This window comes from Molothrus ater, chromosome 1, assembly GCF_012460135.2.
Source record: "Molothrus ater isolate BHLD 08-10-18 breed brown headed cowbird chromosome 1, BPBGC_Mater_1.1, whole genome shotgun sequence".
NCBI lineage: Eukaryota > Metazoa > Chordata > Aves > Passeriformes > Icteridae > Molothrus > Molothrus ater.
The window spans coordinates 131,809,786-131,826,558 of record NC_050478.2 but is presented as its reverse complement, the minus strand read 5'-3'; the positions used below and the strand labels follow the sequence as shown (position 1 = coordinate 131,826,558).

General features: G+C 43.8%; 2 protein-coding genes across 2 annotated transcripts in view; one reads left to right on the top strand and one right to left on the bottom strand.

The window, feature by feature from the left end:
- Window positions 1-3,167, top strand: part of INTS8 (integrator complex subunit 8) — a 21,463-nt gene extending 18,296 nt beyond the window's left edge. The window contains exons 22-27 of the mRNA XM_036404258.2: window positions 880-983; window positions 1,648-1,698; window positions 2,320-2,393; window positions 2,470-2,534; window positions 2,630-2,673; window positions 2,955-3,167. Coding sequence (XP_036260151.1) covers window positions 880-983; window positions 1,648-1,698; window positions 2,320-2,393; window positions 2,470-2,534; window positions 2,630-2,673; window positions 2,955-3,071 — 455 coding nt within the window. The 3' untranslated portion in view covers window positions 3,072-3,167. The remainder of the gene's footprint in view (window positions 1-879; window positions 984-1,647; window positions 1,699-2,319; window positions 2,394-2,469; window positions 2,535-2,629; window positions 2,674-2,954) is intronic.
- CCNE2 (cyclin E2) lies at window positions 3,116-16,773 on the bottom strand. The gene is given in 12 exon segments (XM_036404269.2): window positions 3,116-4,473; window positions 4,857-5,011; window positions 5,661-5,772; window positions 6,436-6,570; window positions 7,269-7,364; window positions 8,573-8,719; window positions 10,749-10,887; window positions 12,605-12,756; window positions 14,690-14,746; window positions 14,957-15,065; window positions 15,154-15,192; window positions 16,687-16,773. Coding segments are annotated over 11 exon segments (1,218 nt in total). The 5' UTR covers window positions 15,168-15,192; window positions 16,687-16,773; the 3' UTR covers window positions 3,116-4,371.

Sequence of the window (16,773 nt, the reverse complement as noted above, 5' to 3'; positions counted from 1 at the left end):
ATGGCACTACAGTGTTTTATAAGTGAATGGAAAGTTGTGAATAGTGGTTGCTTTTAAATGTGGAGATCAGCTTCAGTGGAGCACAAGATGAGCAGAGTGGAGAGGATCTGTATTTTATATAGGCAAGTATCAAGGGTTTGTGAATGAGGAAGTATGAGGAAGGGTTTGTAAATGAGGAATAGCTACAGCTTTATAACCCTTGGGGTAAGAGGAGGAGTCTTAATGCAGTGCTCAGTGCTGTCATGTTACATGTGGGAGAGTGATTCAGGGTTATAAACCTGTTTTCCAGTGTTTATTGCCTGTACAAAGTGCAGCAGCACCCCAGAAGGAGGACATTTATGCAGGGAGCCTCAGAGCTGGTGTTTGAAAGAGCAGTGGTTGGAGCAGTGGCAGTGGTCTGTATTTCAGCAGCCATGGGCAAGGAGGCTGCTCTGCCACAGAGCCCCAGAGGCTGCTGCCTTCTCTGCAGCTCAGGAAGGGATTTCTGGGAGTGAAGTAGTGCGGAGCCATGAGAGTGCTGTTCTCTCACTCACACCAACTCAACTCCTTCACTACCTGTGTGTACTCAGCTCACTGAAGACAAACTTCCACTCTAAGGCTGATGGATTCAAGATCAACTGCCTGAAAAAATAAAAAGTAATCTCCAAAAGGCAGATATTTGCCTGTGGTGCTATTTCCCTGATTGTGTAGTTTTTCCATCTACCACTATGTAACCACTTTGTGTGTCCATGCTTTTTAAACAATGAAGCACAAGTCATTTTCCCAGTAGAATTCAGCTATGAGATATGTATCTGAATAATTCTATAAACAATTGATCTGAGTATTAAATAACTGCTGTATTTACTTTTGAGACCTTATTTTGCTTTTTTCCCTTGGCAGCAACTAATCAGTATTCAGCAGCCCTTCACTATTACCTACAGGCAGGAGCTGTATGCTCAGACTTCTTTAATAAGATGGTGCCACCAGATGTATACACAGACCAGGTGAGCTGAAGTGGGATTTGCAGAAATCTCTCTTTGGATTCAGTCAGCATCCTGATTCTATGTAGAGACAAAAGTGTCCAGCACACACACTTTCCTGTAGCATGTGAGGTGTTCTATCTTGATGCATTTAGGAACACATGTCCTCATCAGTCTTTTTCTTTTTTGGCTTGTTGCTTGAAAGCCAGAGAAAATCTGAGCCTTCTCCATTGCTGAACCACAGAAGGCTTTTCTGTTAGTTCATAGAGCCTGCAGAGCTGTATGCTGGGAAAGCACTGTGGGACACCAGGGCAGTGAAGAGCAAATGGAAGAGCCCAGAGCACCATCAGTGTGTGGTGTGACCATCCCTGGCTCATCCCTGCAGAGCCACACCGTGCTGGGCAGGGCTGGGGCCAGAGCTGCTCAGGACAGTGCAGCAGCCCTGCCTCACCAGCAGTGCTGCAGTGCTCACCTGAGCTCCAGCTGCTGAAAACATCTGGATCCTACTGTGCTGGGAATCACTATAGTGATGAATAGGGATGTGCTAAAGCCTGGGAGTTTCTAGGGGGTAGAAGAATGTAGATAGCTGTTTAGGTGGTTCCTCAAAGTAAAAAAGAAAACAATAAAAATTGCAGTTTGTTCCAAAACAAGCATTTCAGAATGTGTTTTGTTTTTAACCTTTCTGTAGGTGATAAAAAGAATGATCAAGTGTTGTTCTTTACTCAATTGTCACACCCAGGTAAGATGTGAAACATGGCATTTACTAAAAAAGTTGCTTATAAATATTTATATAGGGGATAAATTTAAAAATTACTGAATTCAACTTCCCTTGGAAATACAAACTCAGTAGAGTAGGCTTTGTTACCTTTGCTTCTGGGTCAGTTAGAGGACTAAAATTAGTGAATAAATAAACACATACTTGGAAATGTAAAAAGTAGAAGTAGTCTTGGGCTGTTTTGCTCTACTTTTCTCTGATAATATAGACCTTTTTTTTTTTAAGAGAGGAGGTATCTGTGGGGTGGTGTTGGAACCTGGCCTTGTCATAACTTAGGTGCTGTTGCTGATCCATAGGGTCAGTCATTCTCCAAGAAGTAACAAAGCTTGTACTGCGCTCTAAAGCTCTTAAATGCACTTGGAAACCTGGAAGCCAAGTCCCTCCCTTCTTGAGTCAATCCCCTTTTCTTGTAGCTGTTGCCACTGCTGTGTGAGAATGATCTGTGTTCAGGTGCTCAGAACTTGCTTGCGCTGGTAACAAGGTCTAGATTAGGTCTAGAAAACGAGTGGAATGAACAAGGCATTGTGTGGAAGGTTTGTTTGTGGGGAATTGAGGCTGCCAGAATCACTGAGTCTTTCCTTACAGGTAGCTATTTTGTGCCAGTTCCTCAGAGAAGTGGACTATAAAACTGCTTTTAAGGCACTGCAGGAACAGAACAGGTAAATGTTACAACAAAGTTTATAGATGCCCAAACACAGTATGTGACTCTCTCAGTTAACCTGCTTTGTCTTTCAGTCACGATGCCATGGATTCTTACTATGAATACATCTGGGATGTCACCATCTTGGAATACTTGACATGTATCCTTTTGCTGGAATACCACACATGCTGGGATGTTGACAGCTGAGAAAAAGTCTATTACCTACCTAAGTGTCTTTTCTTAACTCATCCTCAGATCTCCACCACAAAAGAGGAGAGACAGACAAGCGGCAGATAGCAGTGAGTTAACCCAGGGTGCTGGGACTTTACTTTTGAGTCTTTCCCTGTCTGAAATCACCTCTGCAAAGGTGGTTTCAGGTTCCAGTTTTAATTTCACCATACAATTATTTTAGAATCTGGGTGCTTACATAAAGTTGTGGCTGAAGGGGTGGGGTGACAGGGCATACAGGAAATTATATACAGAAATAAATCACCCATGGAACTAGTGCTGAAAGTGCCTTGAAATTAAACAGCTCTACTGGAAGGCCTCAGGTTGGTTGTGTCTCCTCTTTTGTTTGAAGATAAAAGCCATTGGCCAGACAGAGCTGAACGCCAGCAATCCTGAGGAAGTCCTACAGCTTGCTGCTCAGAGAAGGAAAAAGAAGTTTCTTCAAGCAATGGCAAAACTTTACTTTTAGGCTAATGCTGGGAGATGATTACAAAATGTATAAAAGTGGAAAAAATCTTTCAAGACTTTATTATTTTTAAAAATTCAATTAAATTTTTGTACAACATTTACAGTCTAGTATCTTTCTTCTTAGAAATAGATGAAATCTTACAATAAACCCCTTATTTTACAAACTGTACAGAAGGCTGGAAGCAACTGCAGCTAGTTCCACAATGGCTTGTTTGAGAAGACATGAATTCAAGTTTGCAAAGTTGTTGTGAGTGTAAAGTGGATGTGGGTGGCACTTGATGCTCTAGTGCAGCCTCGTGGGCTGCTCAGTGTAATGTAACACTTGTCCCTGGGTGTGCAGCACGGATTGGAGCATCATGAAAGAGGGAAGATGAATGATACCCTTCTTTCCCAGTACTGCCCTTCATCACAGAAGTGACTCAGAGGTAGTGAGTATTCCGAGGAAAACACAGTAGTTAATGCTGTTTATAAACACTGCTGACATACAGCTCCACAGTTTAAAATACTGTTCCTATGACGTGCGTGGTTGCAGAGTACCTGCAGCTCCCTTTGTTCCACACCTTCTCCAGTTCTCATGCTTTTCTTTCTTGGTGCAACGTGGCTGGCTGGGGACTGTACTTCTTCCAGTTAGAGTTACTGCAGCAGCAGGTTCTTTGCTGGTACTCTTACCTGAGGTCAGTGATACACTAAAACTGAAGTTCATGGCAGGCCTAAAGGGCCTTAAACACATCAGCCTCCTGTGGAGCTGAGGTTTGATAGAAGGCTGGCTGCAGTGTCCTGCACACATGGAGTGGTTTCAGAGACGTGAACTGCTTACCCACGGGCCCCTGTAATACTGCACCTGAGCTGGGGGGACTGACTGACTGACACGAATGAGCTCTGACCTTCCCAGGAAAAGAAAAAGGGTCAAGAAGAGGTAATACGTACAAGCTGTCAATATTCTCCTGCTATCTAACCCAAATTAAAGCAAGTCTGCCATATAAGCTTGAGTGGACAAATCTTGCCACCCAGCCCTATTTAAAGATGTTCTTGAAAGTCATAAGTTAAGAATTCAGTTCTCACCATTACATCATGTCAGAATGGACCAAGGGGATCCAGGCTCTTGTGATAGCAGGATGCAATGCTCAGCTGAGCTCTTTTTGTCAAGTCTGTAGGAGGATGCTGGTCTCAGTTTCCATCTGCTGTGTCTTTTACTGCCCAAATCTTTAATAGCAGTGAAGAGCATGAGTCACCTTTAGTGTGGTCTTGTTCTGAAGCACCAAGTCCTGTTTCTGAATCTGTTCATGACAATTGACTGTATTTCATTTCTTCTCTGTGCTTTTGGGAGGGGTTATTATTCCTCCTGTTAACACAGGTGATAACTGCCCTGGGGCAGTAGACACTACTGCACTGTTCACTTCTTCCTGCGTATTGGGGAAAGAAGACAGCAGTTAATACCTGTGACAAGGTCTCCTTTTTTGTGGCAGGAGGAGGCAGCAGTGCTTCCTCACGCCACTCACACAGCTCAAGTGCTCTAGAGTCAGGATACTGAGAAAACCAAAGTGACATTGCATAACAAAGATACAAACAGCTCCCTGTACTGGTAATGCAAGTGTGTGCTGGGAGTGTTAGGGTAAAGCACGTGTTGTTTGTTTACAGCAGCACTGGTGGCTGGGCACTCACTCCCTGAGGTGAGCCAGGCCAGGTGGCAGCAAGGAGGTGCTTTGGCCACTCAAAAGCTGCCTCGGGACAAGGGATGTGTAATGAACTCTCAGCTGCCCAAACTGCACATCCACAAACCACGTACCAGCATGTCCAGATAATTTGTGTGAGTCTGGATATTGTGTCGATCTTCTGCTGCAACCTTCTTAAAGTTCTTCAGCTTCACAGGGAACTTTTTTGCCACATTCACAAAAGGAACCATCCATTGTACACATTCTGAAATGCTGTCCCAATCTAAGCCTGAAGGGTAGAACACCAGAATATATTTAGAAATCATGAGGGAGTTGCAGTGTTCCCATATGGCCATGAGTTAAAAAACACAATAAGTAATACTGCAGATAACAATTCAGGAACATCATCCCAGAAACAGCCAACATTTCCTTATGCTTGTTATTTAAAAGGGTGGTGGCTAGAGGGTGAATGGAGGGCACAAGGGTTGTTGCTTTCCAGGGGAGGCTGAAGTGACTTGTGGCTTGAACACAAGATTGTGGGTCACGCTATAAAAACACACTGGCTGTTGCTGACAGACATGCACCACTGCTTCAAAACTACATCTCAGGAGAAAAAGTGGCCAAATATATAGCTAATGATTCCCCAACCACTTGGAAGCCATAGAGCAAATATTAGCCCACAAGCAAGAATAAATGTTTCAATTCCTCAGCAAAAGCTTCACTGCTGGTGTTTCCTTCTTCTGAGTCTTTGTAACATCTGAAATACTGGTAGGAAGTGAAATTAGAAGGAAAATTAGCACAAAGAACAAATATTAGTGTCCATGTAAGTTTTGGTCTTTGCAGCTTGGTAAACCAATACCATCTTAAGCAAATTTGGGTCTGTGACAGCTTCTGGAATTCCCTGCCCCACAAGGCCAAGCTTTGCAGAGGCATCTTACCTGAAGCTTTCTTAACTATTTCGATTGAGGTATAGTGGCAGAGTGCTGCAGCAGCTAGTGTTCTGTACTGGAAGTCCAAAGAATTCACATCCAGAATACACAGGTCTAAAAGCTGAGGACATGAAGAGTAACAAGTGTTAACAAGCTGATACTCTAGCATGATCCTTTCTCAGAGAGAGCTATGCACACAGCAGTCCTCCTACAGCCTGTGCCCCAGAACAGGGCTGAGCTCCAGGAAGGTATTGTCTTCAAATTTAAATACTACCTAGTGCAGTATTTACACCACTGAGCTACCCGGCTTCAGTAAGCCTCTCTGAGGCTGGGCACAACACATGCCTGTACAAACAGAACCACAGCTCTTCCAAAATAGTCAAAACACTCCCCAGGCTGCCGTCTTGGCAATTACACAGAAACACTGTTAAGGGCAACACAGGTAAAAACAGCCTAGAGTCCAAAATGATCCACCTTCCTCTCAGAGCTGTCACTACTGTTTACAGAATGCTGGAGTGATTAAAGAAAGAAAATGGATTTTTTCTTTTTCCAGCACACAGAAAAGTCTTAAAGTATGTGAAAGCAAGGAGATGAGAAACATGGGGGTAATTGTCCTCAAAACTGAATTTCTTTGGTGGAGTCAAACTTGCACATTCCTTAACAAAGTAACAAACAGGTGAGGGGGAAACAAGGGAACACTTAGGACAAAGTGGCTTTCAGGGTGTAATGTTCAGTAGCACTTGTCACTGCTCCAAGAACCATTTTCCAACATTTTACTACTTACCTGGGCTATTTGAATGAATTTTTCCTGAGAATACTGAGGTAGCAGTACTTTTGGAACATCCTTCAGAGCATCCACTTGAAGATAGAGATTCAGCCAAGAGACAATTGTCACTGGACAGAGTTCCCATTTTAAAGCCTGCAAATATTTAACAAACAGTTAAGTGCCATAAACCACTCAAGGATAGTTTTGTGCTTGGATTTCTTCCTATACCTCTCCTGAGATTATTGCACATATCCTTAAAAGACACCAAAAATTATTTACAATTTTAAGTACAAGTATTCTTTTTGAGTTGCATTCTCACTGCTTTTTGAAAAGGCTGTATTAGGATCAGCACAAATCTGTACCCTTTCACCTGTGCAGTTGGATTTTATATGTCTTCTCCATTCAGAAGCTGGGAAATTAATATTTTCTCAAGCTTTTGGGCTTGCTGTGTGAACGTACAGCTCATATCTATTAAGGAAGAATAAATATATAGAGTCCTGTGCTGGTAAAGATAGATCCTTTCCAACACGAGGAGCACCAAGCAGTGTGAAGTTTTTGCCTGTCTCTCCAGAGCAAGCCCCTGTTCCTGGACAGCAGGGGATGCTGGCACTGGATGTCTGCACTGTTGAGAGCTTTTACATTCACACAAGCATGAGAAACCTGCCCTTTTCTACCAGTCAGGGATTGCATCCCTGCTAGGGGGTCAGAGGTCCACACACACACAACAAAGGCTCCACTACTGTACAGAAACAGGGACAGGTTCCTTTTCCTAAGCAAGTAAGTGACATTAAAACAGAAGGCTCGGCTGGAGGGTCTTTCACCCAGCACTTACAAACACAGCAAATTATTACCTTTAACATAATAAGTTCCATTCTTACAATATCTTCTTCACTGCAAGCACCATCAGTGACATAAGCAAATTCCTGTATTTTAGGAGCGTAGATTTCCTTTAAAGGGAGAGAAAATGAAGATGAGTGTACCTTACAGTTCTAAGAAAGGTTGAGAAGAAACTGGGAAATACTTTTCTGTCCATATTGACATGTTAACATTTCTTATGCTACAACAGTGGTTTTTTTCATTATATGAAAAAACTGACATAAAACTTACAGACAACCTACTTGGGTTTTAGTATCTGTTGTACAGTGCAATGGATTATTGCAACCCTTTGAGCTTCTGGGGAAATAAATGCTGACCAAGCAATCAGAACACGCTATCATTTATAGATCTTTCTACTCAGCCATTCCAATGCTGTAAAAACATACATCATCCCAATTCTCCTACAGATGGCTGACTGGTACAGGTTACCTGCACTGTCAGTGCTGATGTAATTGCATAAATTAAAAAAAAAAAAATACAAAGAAAAAAGCTAAAAATAAAAAGGAGAACATCCCACAACCAGCCACTGCAACTGTCAAAATCCATGGTGCAGAGATGGTCAAGGAAATTTGCTAAGCCAGTCATGCCAGCTGGGGCCAAGCATAGTTTGGTAAGTAGAAGAGAGCTTGCCAGCAAAAGTGCTTCCCTAGCAGCTGGCTCTGTGACCACGATGGCCCCATGCGATTCCTTAAGCTAGGAATGACTGCTCATATGTACAACCTTGCTTTGGGAACCACAGTGACATCTGGGGGTTCCAAGATAACAAACCCAAGTTCTCCTGTCAGTCTAGCCCACTATGCATCACACAAAAGCTCTTGGCCCATGGATGTAGCACACAATGTGAGGTATCACCGTTGCTGCCCTCAGGACTCACACTCTGCTAAATGGAGAATGTTGTAAGGGTATCAGCCTGATGTACAGGCAGTTTGAGACTTAGGCTTGGTTTTGTTCAAGTCCCACACCCATTCCTGAGATTGTCTGCCAACTGCTGTATATTTGGAAAAAGACAAGACAAAACAAAACTACTTCTAGCACATTTGCATGCCTTTTAAGTTTATGTGGTCTCTTCCTTGCTGCTGGAGAAAGAGAGGACAAAATCTACTCTCTGAGAGACTGACAAATGCACAACTGAAGGAAGAGAAAAAAATTTCCCCTTTTGACCTTCAGTGTTGCACATACACCCCCGAGTTCAAAGGATTCAGACATTAAGTAATTGTTATCACTGTCTTTTTAGTTACTCCGAATTCAATATCCTCCTCCCTGTAACAGAGCTTCTTACCTCAAGTTTGGAGGCAATAAATAATGAGGTAATTCCTATGAGCTGAAGCATGCTCTTGTTAATGTTCTTTTGTGTCAACATGAATCTATCAAAGAAGTCTTGAGCTAGGTAGAAGGTTTCCCGGTGGAGTGCATACACCTCACACACCTACAACAGGGGAAAAAACCCAAAAGTTCTGTTATAAAACTCTGTGTACACACACTGGAATATTCAAGCTTTAACAGCAAAATGCAGGTTCATCTTTTGCACACACAAAGCTTCACATACCAAGGTATGGTGTGATGCAGTGGTTAGCATGGGATTGGAAAAGGTATTTCCCATGCTCCCACCTAAATGTGAATTGCCTATGATGTACTAACAGACTTTCAAGAAATACTTTTTCCAAATTAAATAGCAACCATTTTTGCACTGAAAGAAGAAAGCCCGTGGAGGAAAAAACCCCAATAAAACAGCAACACCTACACATACACACACTAATTATCTTGATTAAGAATACTCTCCAAGCCTCAAGCTGAAGTCAAATCCCCGCTGAATTCCCAGTAGGTCTGTCCCAGGGCAGAGCCACTAAAAAATAAAAATCTTGGGCTCTACAGCAAAAAAGCCTGGAAGTTCCTGCTGGAGTGGGCTGTGCTGGCAGGCCAGGAGCACTGCCTGCAGCCCCTCAGGCACACCAACAGCCTCACTAAGCAGGAACAAAACTGCAGGAGCCGCCATCTGCTCCATCCCATTGCTGGTTTCCCTGGCAGGGAGAACTTTTAATACTCGCATTGTATCAAAGTGTTTCAAATGCCAGTTCAACAAAAAAAGAAAGGAGAGTGCCCAGACCTGGAGATCTTAAGGAGAGCCCTACTTTTTCATCTAATCTCTAATTGAACTGGGAGGGGCTACCACATATCCAGCTCTTCTGCAACTCCATATCCCTTTCACAGCTAGAAAGCAGTTAGATATCCATTAATTACTTACAATCTACTTGCAGTAAAGAACAAGAACAGAAAAGAACATCCAAGGAATAGATCCCAGCCACTTCATTATTTTACTTGGATACAACGTCAGAATATAATCTTGCTACTACAAGCTATTTCTCAAGATAAGGTTGGAAGCTCATTTGCAAATTAAAGCCCTTTCTGACCACCAAAAATGCAACTGATTGGCAGAAATAGCACAGCTCCACTCTTTTAAACCTGATAAATGATGTGTTATTCTGATACTATTAACAACTGCTCTAAAGAAGATTCAGAGCTAAAACTGCATAGACCAGTCCTGCCCATAAATTAATGGCAGAATTTCTATAGAAATGTAATTTCCCAATATAATAACACTTGATCATGTTAAGCAGTATCTGTTATAATGTTACAGAAGACTGTTGGGAACTACTGAAGAGGTCTCAAAGTTGCTGGGATTTAATCCACTGCAGCATATAGAACCACTGAGTGGGACAAAAGCAATGCCCCTGTTGATTGATTGGAAGTTGGATGATTTCCTAGTTCAAGATTTTAAAAAAGGCAACAAATTAATTTAAGGTATAAGCAACAAATTAATGTAAATTCCACATTAGAGGAGCCAGTGAAACATACAATTGGAATAGTTTTTTTTATTGAGTGTATTAAAAAAAAAGCTTTAATTTTTCTTGAAATTCCTTGCTAATATATTTGTAACCTTTTCACATAAGAAGCTGTCTGTATCAAGAACCTTTACCTGTCAGCCATTGACATATTCTGCTTTCTTCCTATGATAAAATTGAAAATTTGCTATGAAATCAGAAAATAGCATCATGGGCTGACACTCAAGAGCTCTTGATATGGTCAGGTCATAAATCCTCAACAGATGCAGTTTTCTCATGGCTTAGATACCTACCTAGCCTACCCCGTAAGTCAGAGATCCATAATTTCAATACAAGTGTCTCAAAAACAGATTTCTCTCCCTTGCAGGATGTAGGGTGCCATGAGCAAAAGTTAAACACTGCTGCTTACTGTCCTGGGGGGAAGTTCAGTGCCTCCTGCCTAGGAAAGCCTGGATGTAGCTCACCAAGAGCATCAAAAGCAGTCACTTGTTCTGCTGCAAAATAGTTCTGCCATTTTTTATAACTGTGCATGCTACTATGAGATCTTTATGTAAAAGCTGTGCTTTTACCTGCCTACTTCACAGGCATAACACATGATAAAGTAACTAAAGATACACACCTCTAGAGCCAGTCTAGCAGTATGGATCTCATGTGAGGTTGCAAACTGGAATGTAATGATGTGAAGTGTTTGCAGTGAGCATATCTGTTTTCCTTCGTCAGGATGTTGAGCCAGACATCTTTGGAATTGCCCCAGCTATGGAATAAAGTTACACAAAGCATTAGTAAGTATATGCACAATTCACAAAAAACCCCAAACAAACACATTATTTATTATTTACAGACATTCAAAAAGACAAATTCCATACTATAAGATCCTTATGGTAATTGGAAAACTGCAGGAATATTTGGAACATTTTACATCACCACAACAGCAGCTTGGCAAGGTCACCAACAAGCCAGTTCTACAGAACAGGCAGTAAAACTGAACATGTGCCACTCAAAGCTGCACATGCAACTAGAGTTCCCTATTTTGCCTAGTTTGGTGGCTGTTCAGAGAGAAGATAAAACCAAACCCTCCCCCCTAAAAAAGAACAACATACTCCTTCTTAGGAAACATAAAGCATACATAAGCTTAGCTTGAGTAAAGCTAGAGATAGTGTTTAAAAGTCACTCATCCATCCCTTTATTTTCTAGCTTACTTCAAGGCTCAGAAGCAAGCTATTTAGAGAAAAAATACATTCTTCTTTATTGCTAACTTATAATTTATTAGTGCTCCGGTCTGTTTGGGAAGATTATGCCTATATCATCAATATGGCTTTATTTGTAATTGTTACTATCAATCCATATGGGCTTTTTCTTAGATGCACTTCTCATCCTGCAGGTAACTAAGAGGAAAAGCATGTTAACCAATGAATTTATAATTTCCTACTGAAATTTTTTGAGTTATGTATTTACCTTTCTCAAGCAGAAGGGGAGAGAGAGCTGATCATGGGTATTGCCTACATATTTTAACCCAGGTCAGTTTCATTGTGTTGCCCTCAAAAGTTAGAAGCTGGGGAGATATTTGCTTGTTTAATACACAACTCTCTCCACTTAGCAGACAGGCACTGAGAAATGAATTATGATCTTCTTATAGCAGTTAGGGAAGACTGGAGAAGGCAGGAGAAGTAAATTATCCTCCAATTCAGCTAATCAGAAAGGATGGAGTTCAGCTTTACCTAGATGCCTGTCAACAACAGGATTAAGCACCTTGCATGGCTCTGTATCTGAACAGGTCTTTGAGGTAAAGCATCACCTGGCAGCATCTTGAAGTTCTGATCCAGTTTGGGCCAGCACAAAAAAACCACCAAGGTATATCTATAGAAAGGTTCTCTTAAAGTAATGCTACCTGTTCTGCTTCTCTTCTCATTTACCTCGGCAGAAGTTTTCCTTAACATGCTGCAGTAAATTTACCACCTCTTTCATTAAACCCCAGGCTGATACAAACAGCAACTGGTACTTCTCTAACACAGCCTGATCTAAGCTCTATCTCTCTGCAGAAGGCAACTGTCTGAACTGTGACTACACTAAGCACATTGCATTGCATTAGCAAGCTACCTGCACAGTGATATTGCCACAAGTTTATTTGAACACTTTAAGTTCTTTAAGCAAATTTTGTTAAATATTTTTGGTCACAGTACCAATAGCACTGAAAGAAGTTTAGTTTAACTATTACGTGCCTCTTAACCCTTAGAGTGTCCAGTGTTAAGTTATAAAAGGACAGCTCTGAAACGTGAAAACTGTCTGGTGTGTTTGTAAGATCAGGGAAAAAATATTCAAATAACCAAACCCAAGAAATTCTGTCTTTTGCTTGTACATCAAATTTTCTGTGAGATAAGGAGACAAGCAGAGGTGTGTATTACATAAGCACATACAAGAGATTTTATTAGAGTAGTTCAGACATTAACAGTTACTGCATCTGTTAAACTTACTTGAGTTCTGGCAAAGGTGATGGATTTATGAAGAGGTTCCTGAATCTGTATTTTTTGAATCTCGAGAAGTCAGTGGTTACTGATTCTTTGTGAGGTGTTTCAATAATTATGCAAGGCGAGATGCCTCCTGTTATCGTGGGGGGCCAACAACTCTGCAAAATAAACAAGGTATCTTTTAAATGCTTTGTTTACTATGAGAGCAAGAAAGGCAATAAGTAGATTACAGTAACAGCAACAATACACATAATGTACATTAGTCTTTCTAGATCTCAGCATTGATTCAAGTACTGAAACCAAGAAAGAAGAAAATTAAATGCCAACAAAACCTTCCATAGCCAAGATGGAACATATATAAATAAATTGGATGCATTTGGGAACTCAGCTTTGAGGAAGATGACCATCTTTAGTTTATGAACCCACAAGTAGCCTATCCATTGCTTGAAAAGCTCAGTTACCGTACAAAAGGCAAAGACATTAATTGCTACTATAACACAGGACATTAGGTTGCTAGTCCAATCTACTTATCTATTCAGAGGGAAAAGAAAGGAGGGGGTGGAGGTTTTACTGTCTCTCAGTGGAAATTCAGCAACTTGTTATCTTCCAGTTTAGTGCTCCAGAGAGGAGCCACCCATCTCAGCTCCAGAGCTAGATACCCACTGAGCAAGCAGCAGCTGTGAACTCTCTCTCAGCTTGCCAATGCCAAATATAGGATGCAGTGACTCAAAATGAGAAGACTGCAAAGGTATTCCTGCAGAAAGCCTTAGAGAAGGAATTCTAGATTACTTTGGTTAACTGTAACTTGTTTCACTAATGCTTATTTGGTTGTATGTAACCAATGAGTAAGGGGGTATCAAATCCCTAGAGCACATGCAATGCTGTAATGGCTGACAGCCTTCAAAATGGTGTCACACAACTTCAATTATTCCCTGTGGAGTTGAGAGGGAATCCCATTCACAAAGAATGGCAACACTTGTCCCTGAACACAGAAGCTTTTCCTATACAGCTGACTTGCAAGGTAAGCTACACAGGATTCCTCAGTATATCCAAACCTATTTATAGCCAGACTGAAGTACCCCAAGAGTGAAGTTACATACTCCAGCAGAACTGACCTTAATGAACACAACCAACAGAAAAGGGAGGTCCTACTCCTTCTTCTCTCCTGTGAGCATCACTGCCCAAGTTCCACTCCAATGCTTGCCAGACCCTCTGCTGGGTTGACTTAATTCACTAACCTGGCAGAACTTTAACTTATTTTCTAATGCCAAATTAGCAAGATGAACCTGCCTACTGCTTTGTTCAAGGAATGGAGCAAGGCTGGAGATGGAGTGCACAGCCAGCTATCAAGGAAGAAGAGACAGGGACACAGGATTTCCCTCTTTCAGCAAAGTTGAAACACTTAACACTTAAGCTTCACCCCAGGTACAGCTGAAGTACTTATGCAGCATTTTTCCCTACTCTAGATTTACAAAGACAACTTCACAATCAGAAGAGTTTTGCTTCACCATAGCTGTTAGTCTCATTTACTTTACAAACAGAATAATTACAAACAATATTGTTTGCAAGAGAAAGTTATAATATTTTACTAGTCTGCTTTACAACAGAAAACCATAAGGCCTGTCAGTTTTAAGAGCTTACTGTGTTAGTGAAAACACATTCCTAAATTGACTTAAATAATCAAAAGAACTGTTAAATGAAACTAAAGATGGCCCACATGGTTATGAGTCTTAACTAAATGGCCATGAAACCACACCTAAAGTTAAAACAAGTGCAGTGATCTTGTTTAGACTTGCCTCTAGGCCTAACCTGCTCTGTATATGGAATTGTTCTGAAATATCAGGGGTCATTCTCTTTTTTTCACCTAATCTTACTCTGCAGTGGCTTTTACATTGAAGGATCTTTTATCTGCAATCAAGTCATGTGTAAAACAGATAAAAAGGTGCTAAGCTCCCATAGTTTCTAATATTTAAAAATACAAACTTCTCCTATTCAATACTTTCTGGTGTGGAATGCATGATTTCACACCTACCAACACAAACCAGACAGACTCCCTTACCTAGTTTGAAATGGTATTGACAACTGAATTACCTTAATTTCATATTGATGTTTTTTTGCAATTTTTCCATCTTCTCTTTTCTTAATCTCCTGCTGAAAAGAGAGATGCATCAATACACTGACAGTGACCAGCACACCCTCCTACAGCTCAGAAAATCTCTTGCTACCCCTGCCTCAGAAAATCTCTTGCCACCCTACTGCTTTGCCATTTGTAACATGGCAAAGTAAAGACTGTCCCATCCAAATGCACTGGAGAGCTTTCAGTATCATCCAACTTTCCAAGCTGCTCAAATTGCTCACCTCTGCTGTTCTCCTTTTTCTGGTCTGGAGATAATCTAGTGCTTGCAGTTCTTGTGGAGCCTCTTCTGGACAGGACAGTGGCTGCTGCTGTTTGGCTTGCAAACGGCTACTGCAAAGAGTAAAAAGACATGAGATGTTAGGAGAGCAGCAGTTGTTAGATTAGTACAGATACTCTTAGTACAATGCTAACAGCTTACCTGCGCCTTGACATCTTCTCTGGGCTATGAGATCTCTACCTGGATCAAAGTAATAGGATAAGTTCAGTTAGTGTGTCCTCACAAAATTAGAACTAAGTTCCCTACTTTGTGTCATGAACTCATCACAAAGAGCAGCATGGTTCACACAGCTCAAACAGAAGGGCACAAGTATTCCCCTGGCCTGAGGAATGCCTAAGCAGAGCATGATTGGGGTGTATAAGCACACAGAGCTGCATGTCCTGCTGCAGGGTGCCCAGGTATGCCAGCAGTTTAGCTCAGGCTGCCTGGGGGTGGGGGCAGGGAAGTTGGAAAGGGACATTTCCCACACAAGAGGGTGTGGGGGGTCCCTGGGGCTGTGACCCCTCTAGTCCCCCGCACCCTCCATTCCAGGCACCCACTCAGACACACGTTTGGACGCTGCCGCTCCCTCAGGGGCGATGCCCCCCACACCTGCCGGGATGGCGGGGCCGCGATGGGCCGGGCGCCGCCGCCCGCGCTCCCGCCGCGCCGGTTCCGCGCCAATTTCCAGCGAGCGGGGAGGCGGCGGCGGCCTGTGCCGGGGTCAGGCTGGGCTGGGGGCACCGCCGGCTCCCGCCTTCCCCTCCCGAAGGGCCGATCCGACACCCACCAGCTCCCGAGGGTGCTGAGGGGACGCGGGAGGGGCAGGACCGCTCCCCCGCCCCCCCCTCCGCGCTCCCGCCTGGCTGAGAGCGCGGCTCCCTCCAAAACCTGAGGGGGAAGGAAGGGGCTGCCGGGACGGCGCCTCACACGCGGGGACACCCACCCCCCGCCGGGACACCCCTCGGCGGGACCCCCCAGTGCAGGGACCGGGGCTGTGAGGGGATGTCCCCACAGGCACCCCGCTCCAAGGGCCAGGGCAAGGAGCCGGGTCCCGCCGGGGTGCGGCGCAGGGCGGGCGGTCGGGGTCAGCCCGCCAAGCTGCTCGGCCGGCATCCCCGCCCCCAGCGCGCCGGGCTCCCTCCAAAACCGGGCAGCCCGCCTCCCGCGGGGCTCTCCGCGCTGGGGCGGGGGACAGCCGATGGCGGGATCCCGCCGGCACCCCGGCCCACCGCACTGCTCCCTCCGGGGATGCCCGTCCGGGCCATCGCTACTCTCCGCTCCCTGCGGATGGGGCAGCCCCCGGGGACATCCCCCCCCCAGGCTCTCCTCAGTCACTCTCCCTCCAAAATGCTGCCCGGGCGGGCGGGCAGGCAGCCCGCCTCACCGCTCCCGGTCACGACTCCCGACCACCTCTCCCGCCTCACCGCTCCCGGTCACCGCTGCCAGTGCCCCCTTCACACCCCCCACCACCGGCACCGTGTCTGCCGGTACCGCCACCACCACTACTATCATCACCACCATCCTCAACACGGCCACCGCTCCCATTAGCATCGCTACCATCATCACTGATGCCATCATTAATATCATCATTATTAACATCATCATCATCATCATCATTATTATTATTATTATTATTATTATTATTATGATCCCCCAACCAGCCCCCGTGCCCACCGGCGGGACCCCGCTCACCTCCTCCGCTGCCGCCCGGGCCGCGCTGCTCAGCTGGCGCCGGCGCCAACCCGCTATATAGCGCGGCCGGGCCCGCGCTGCGCATGT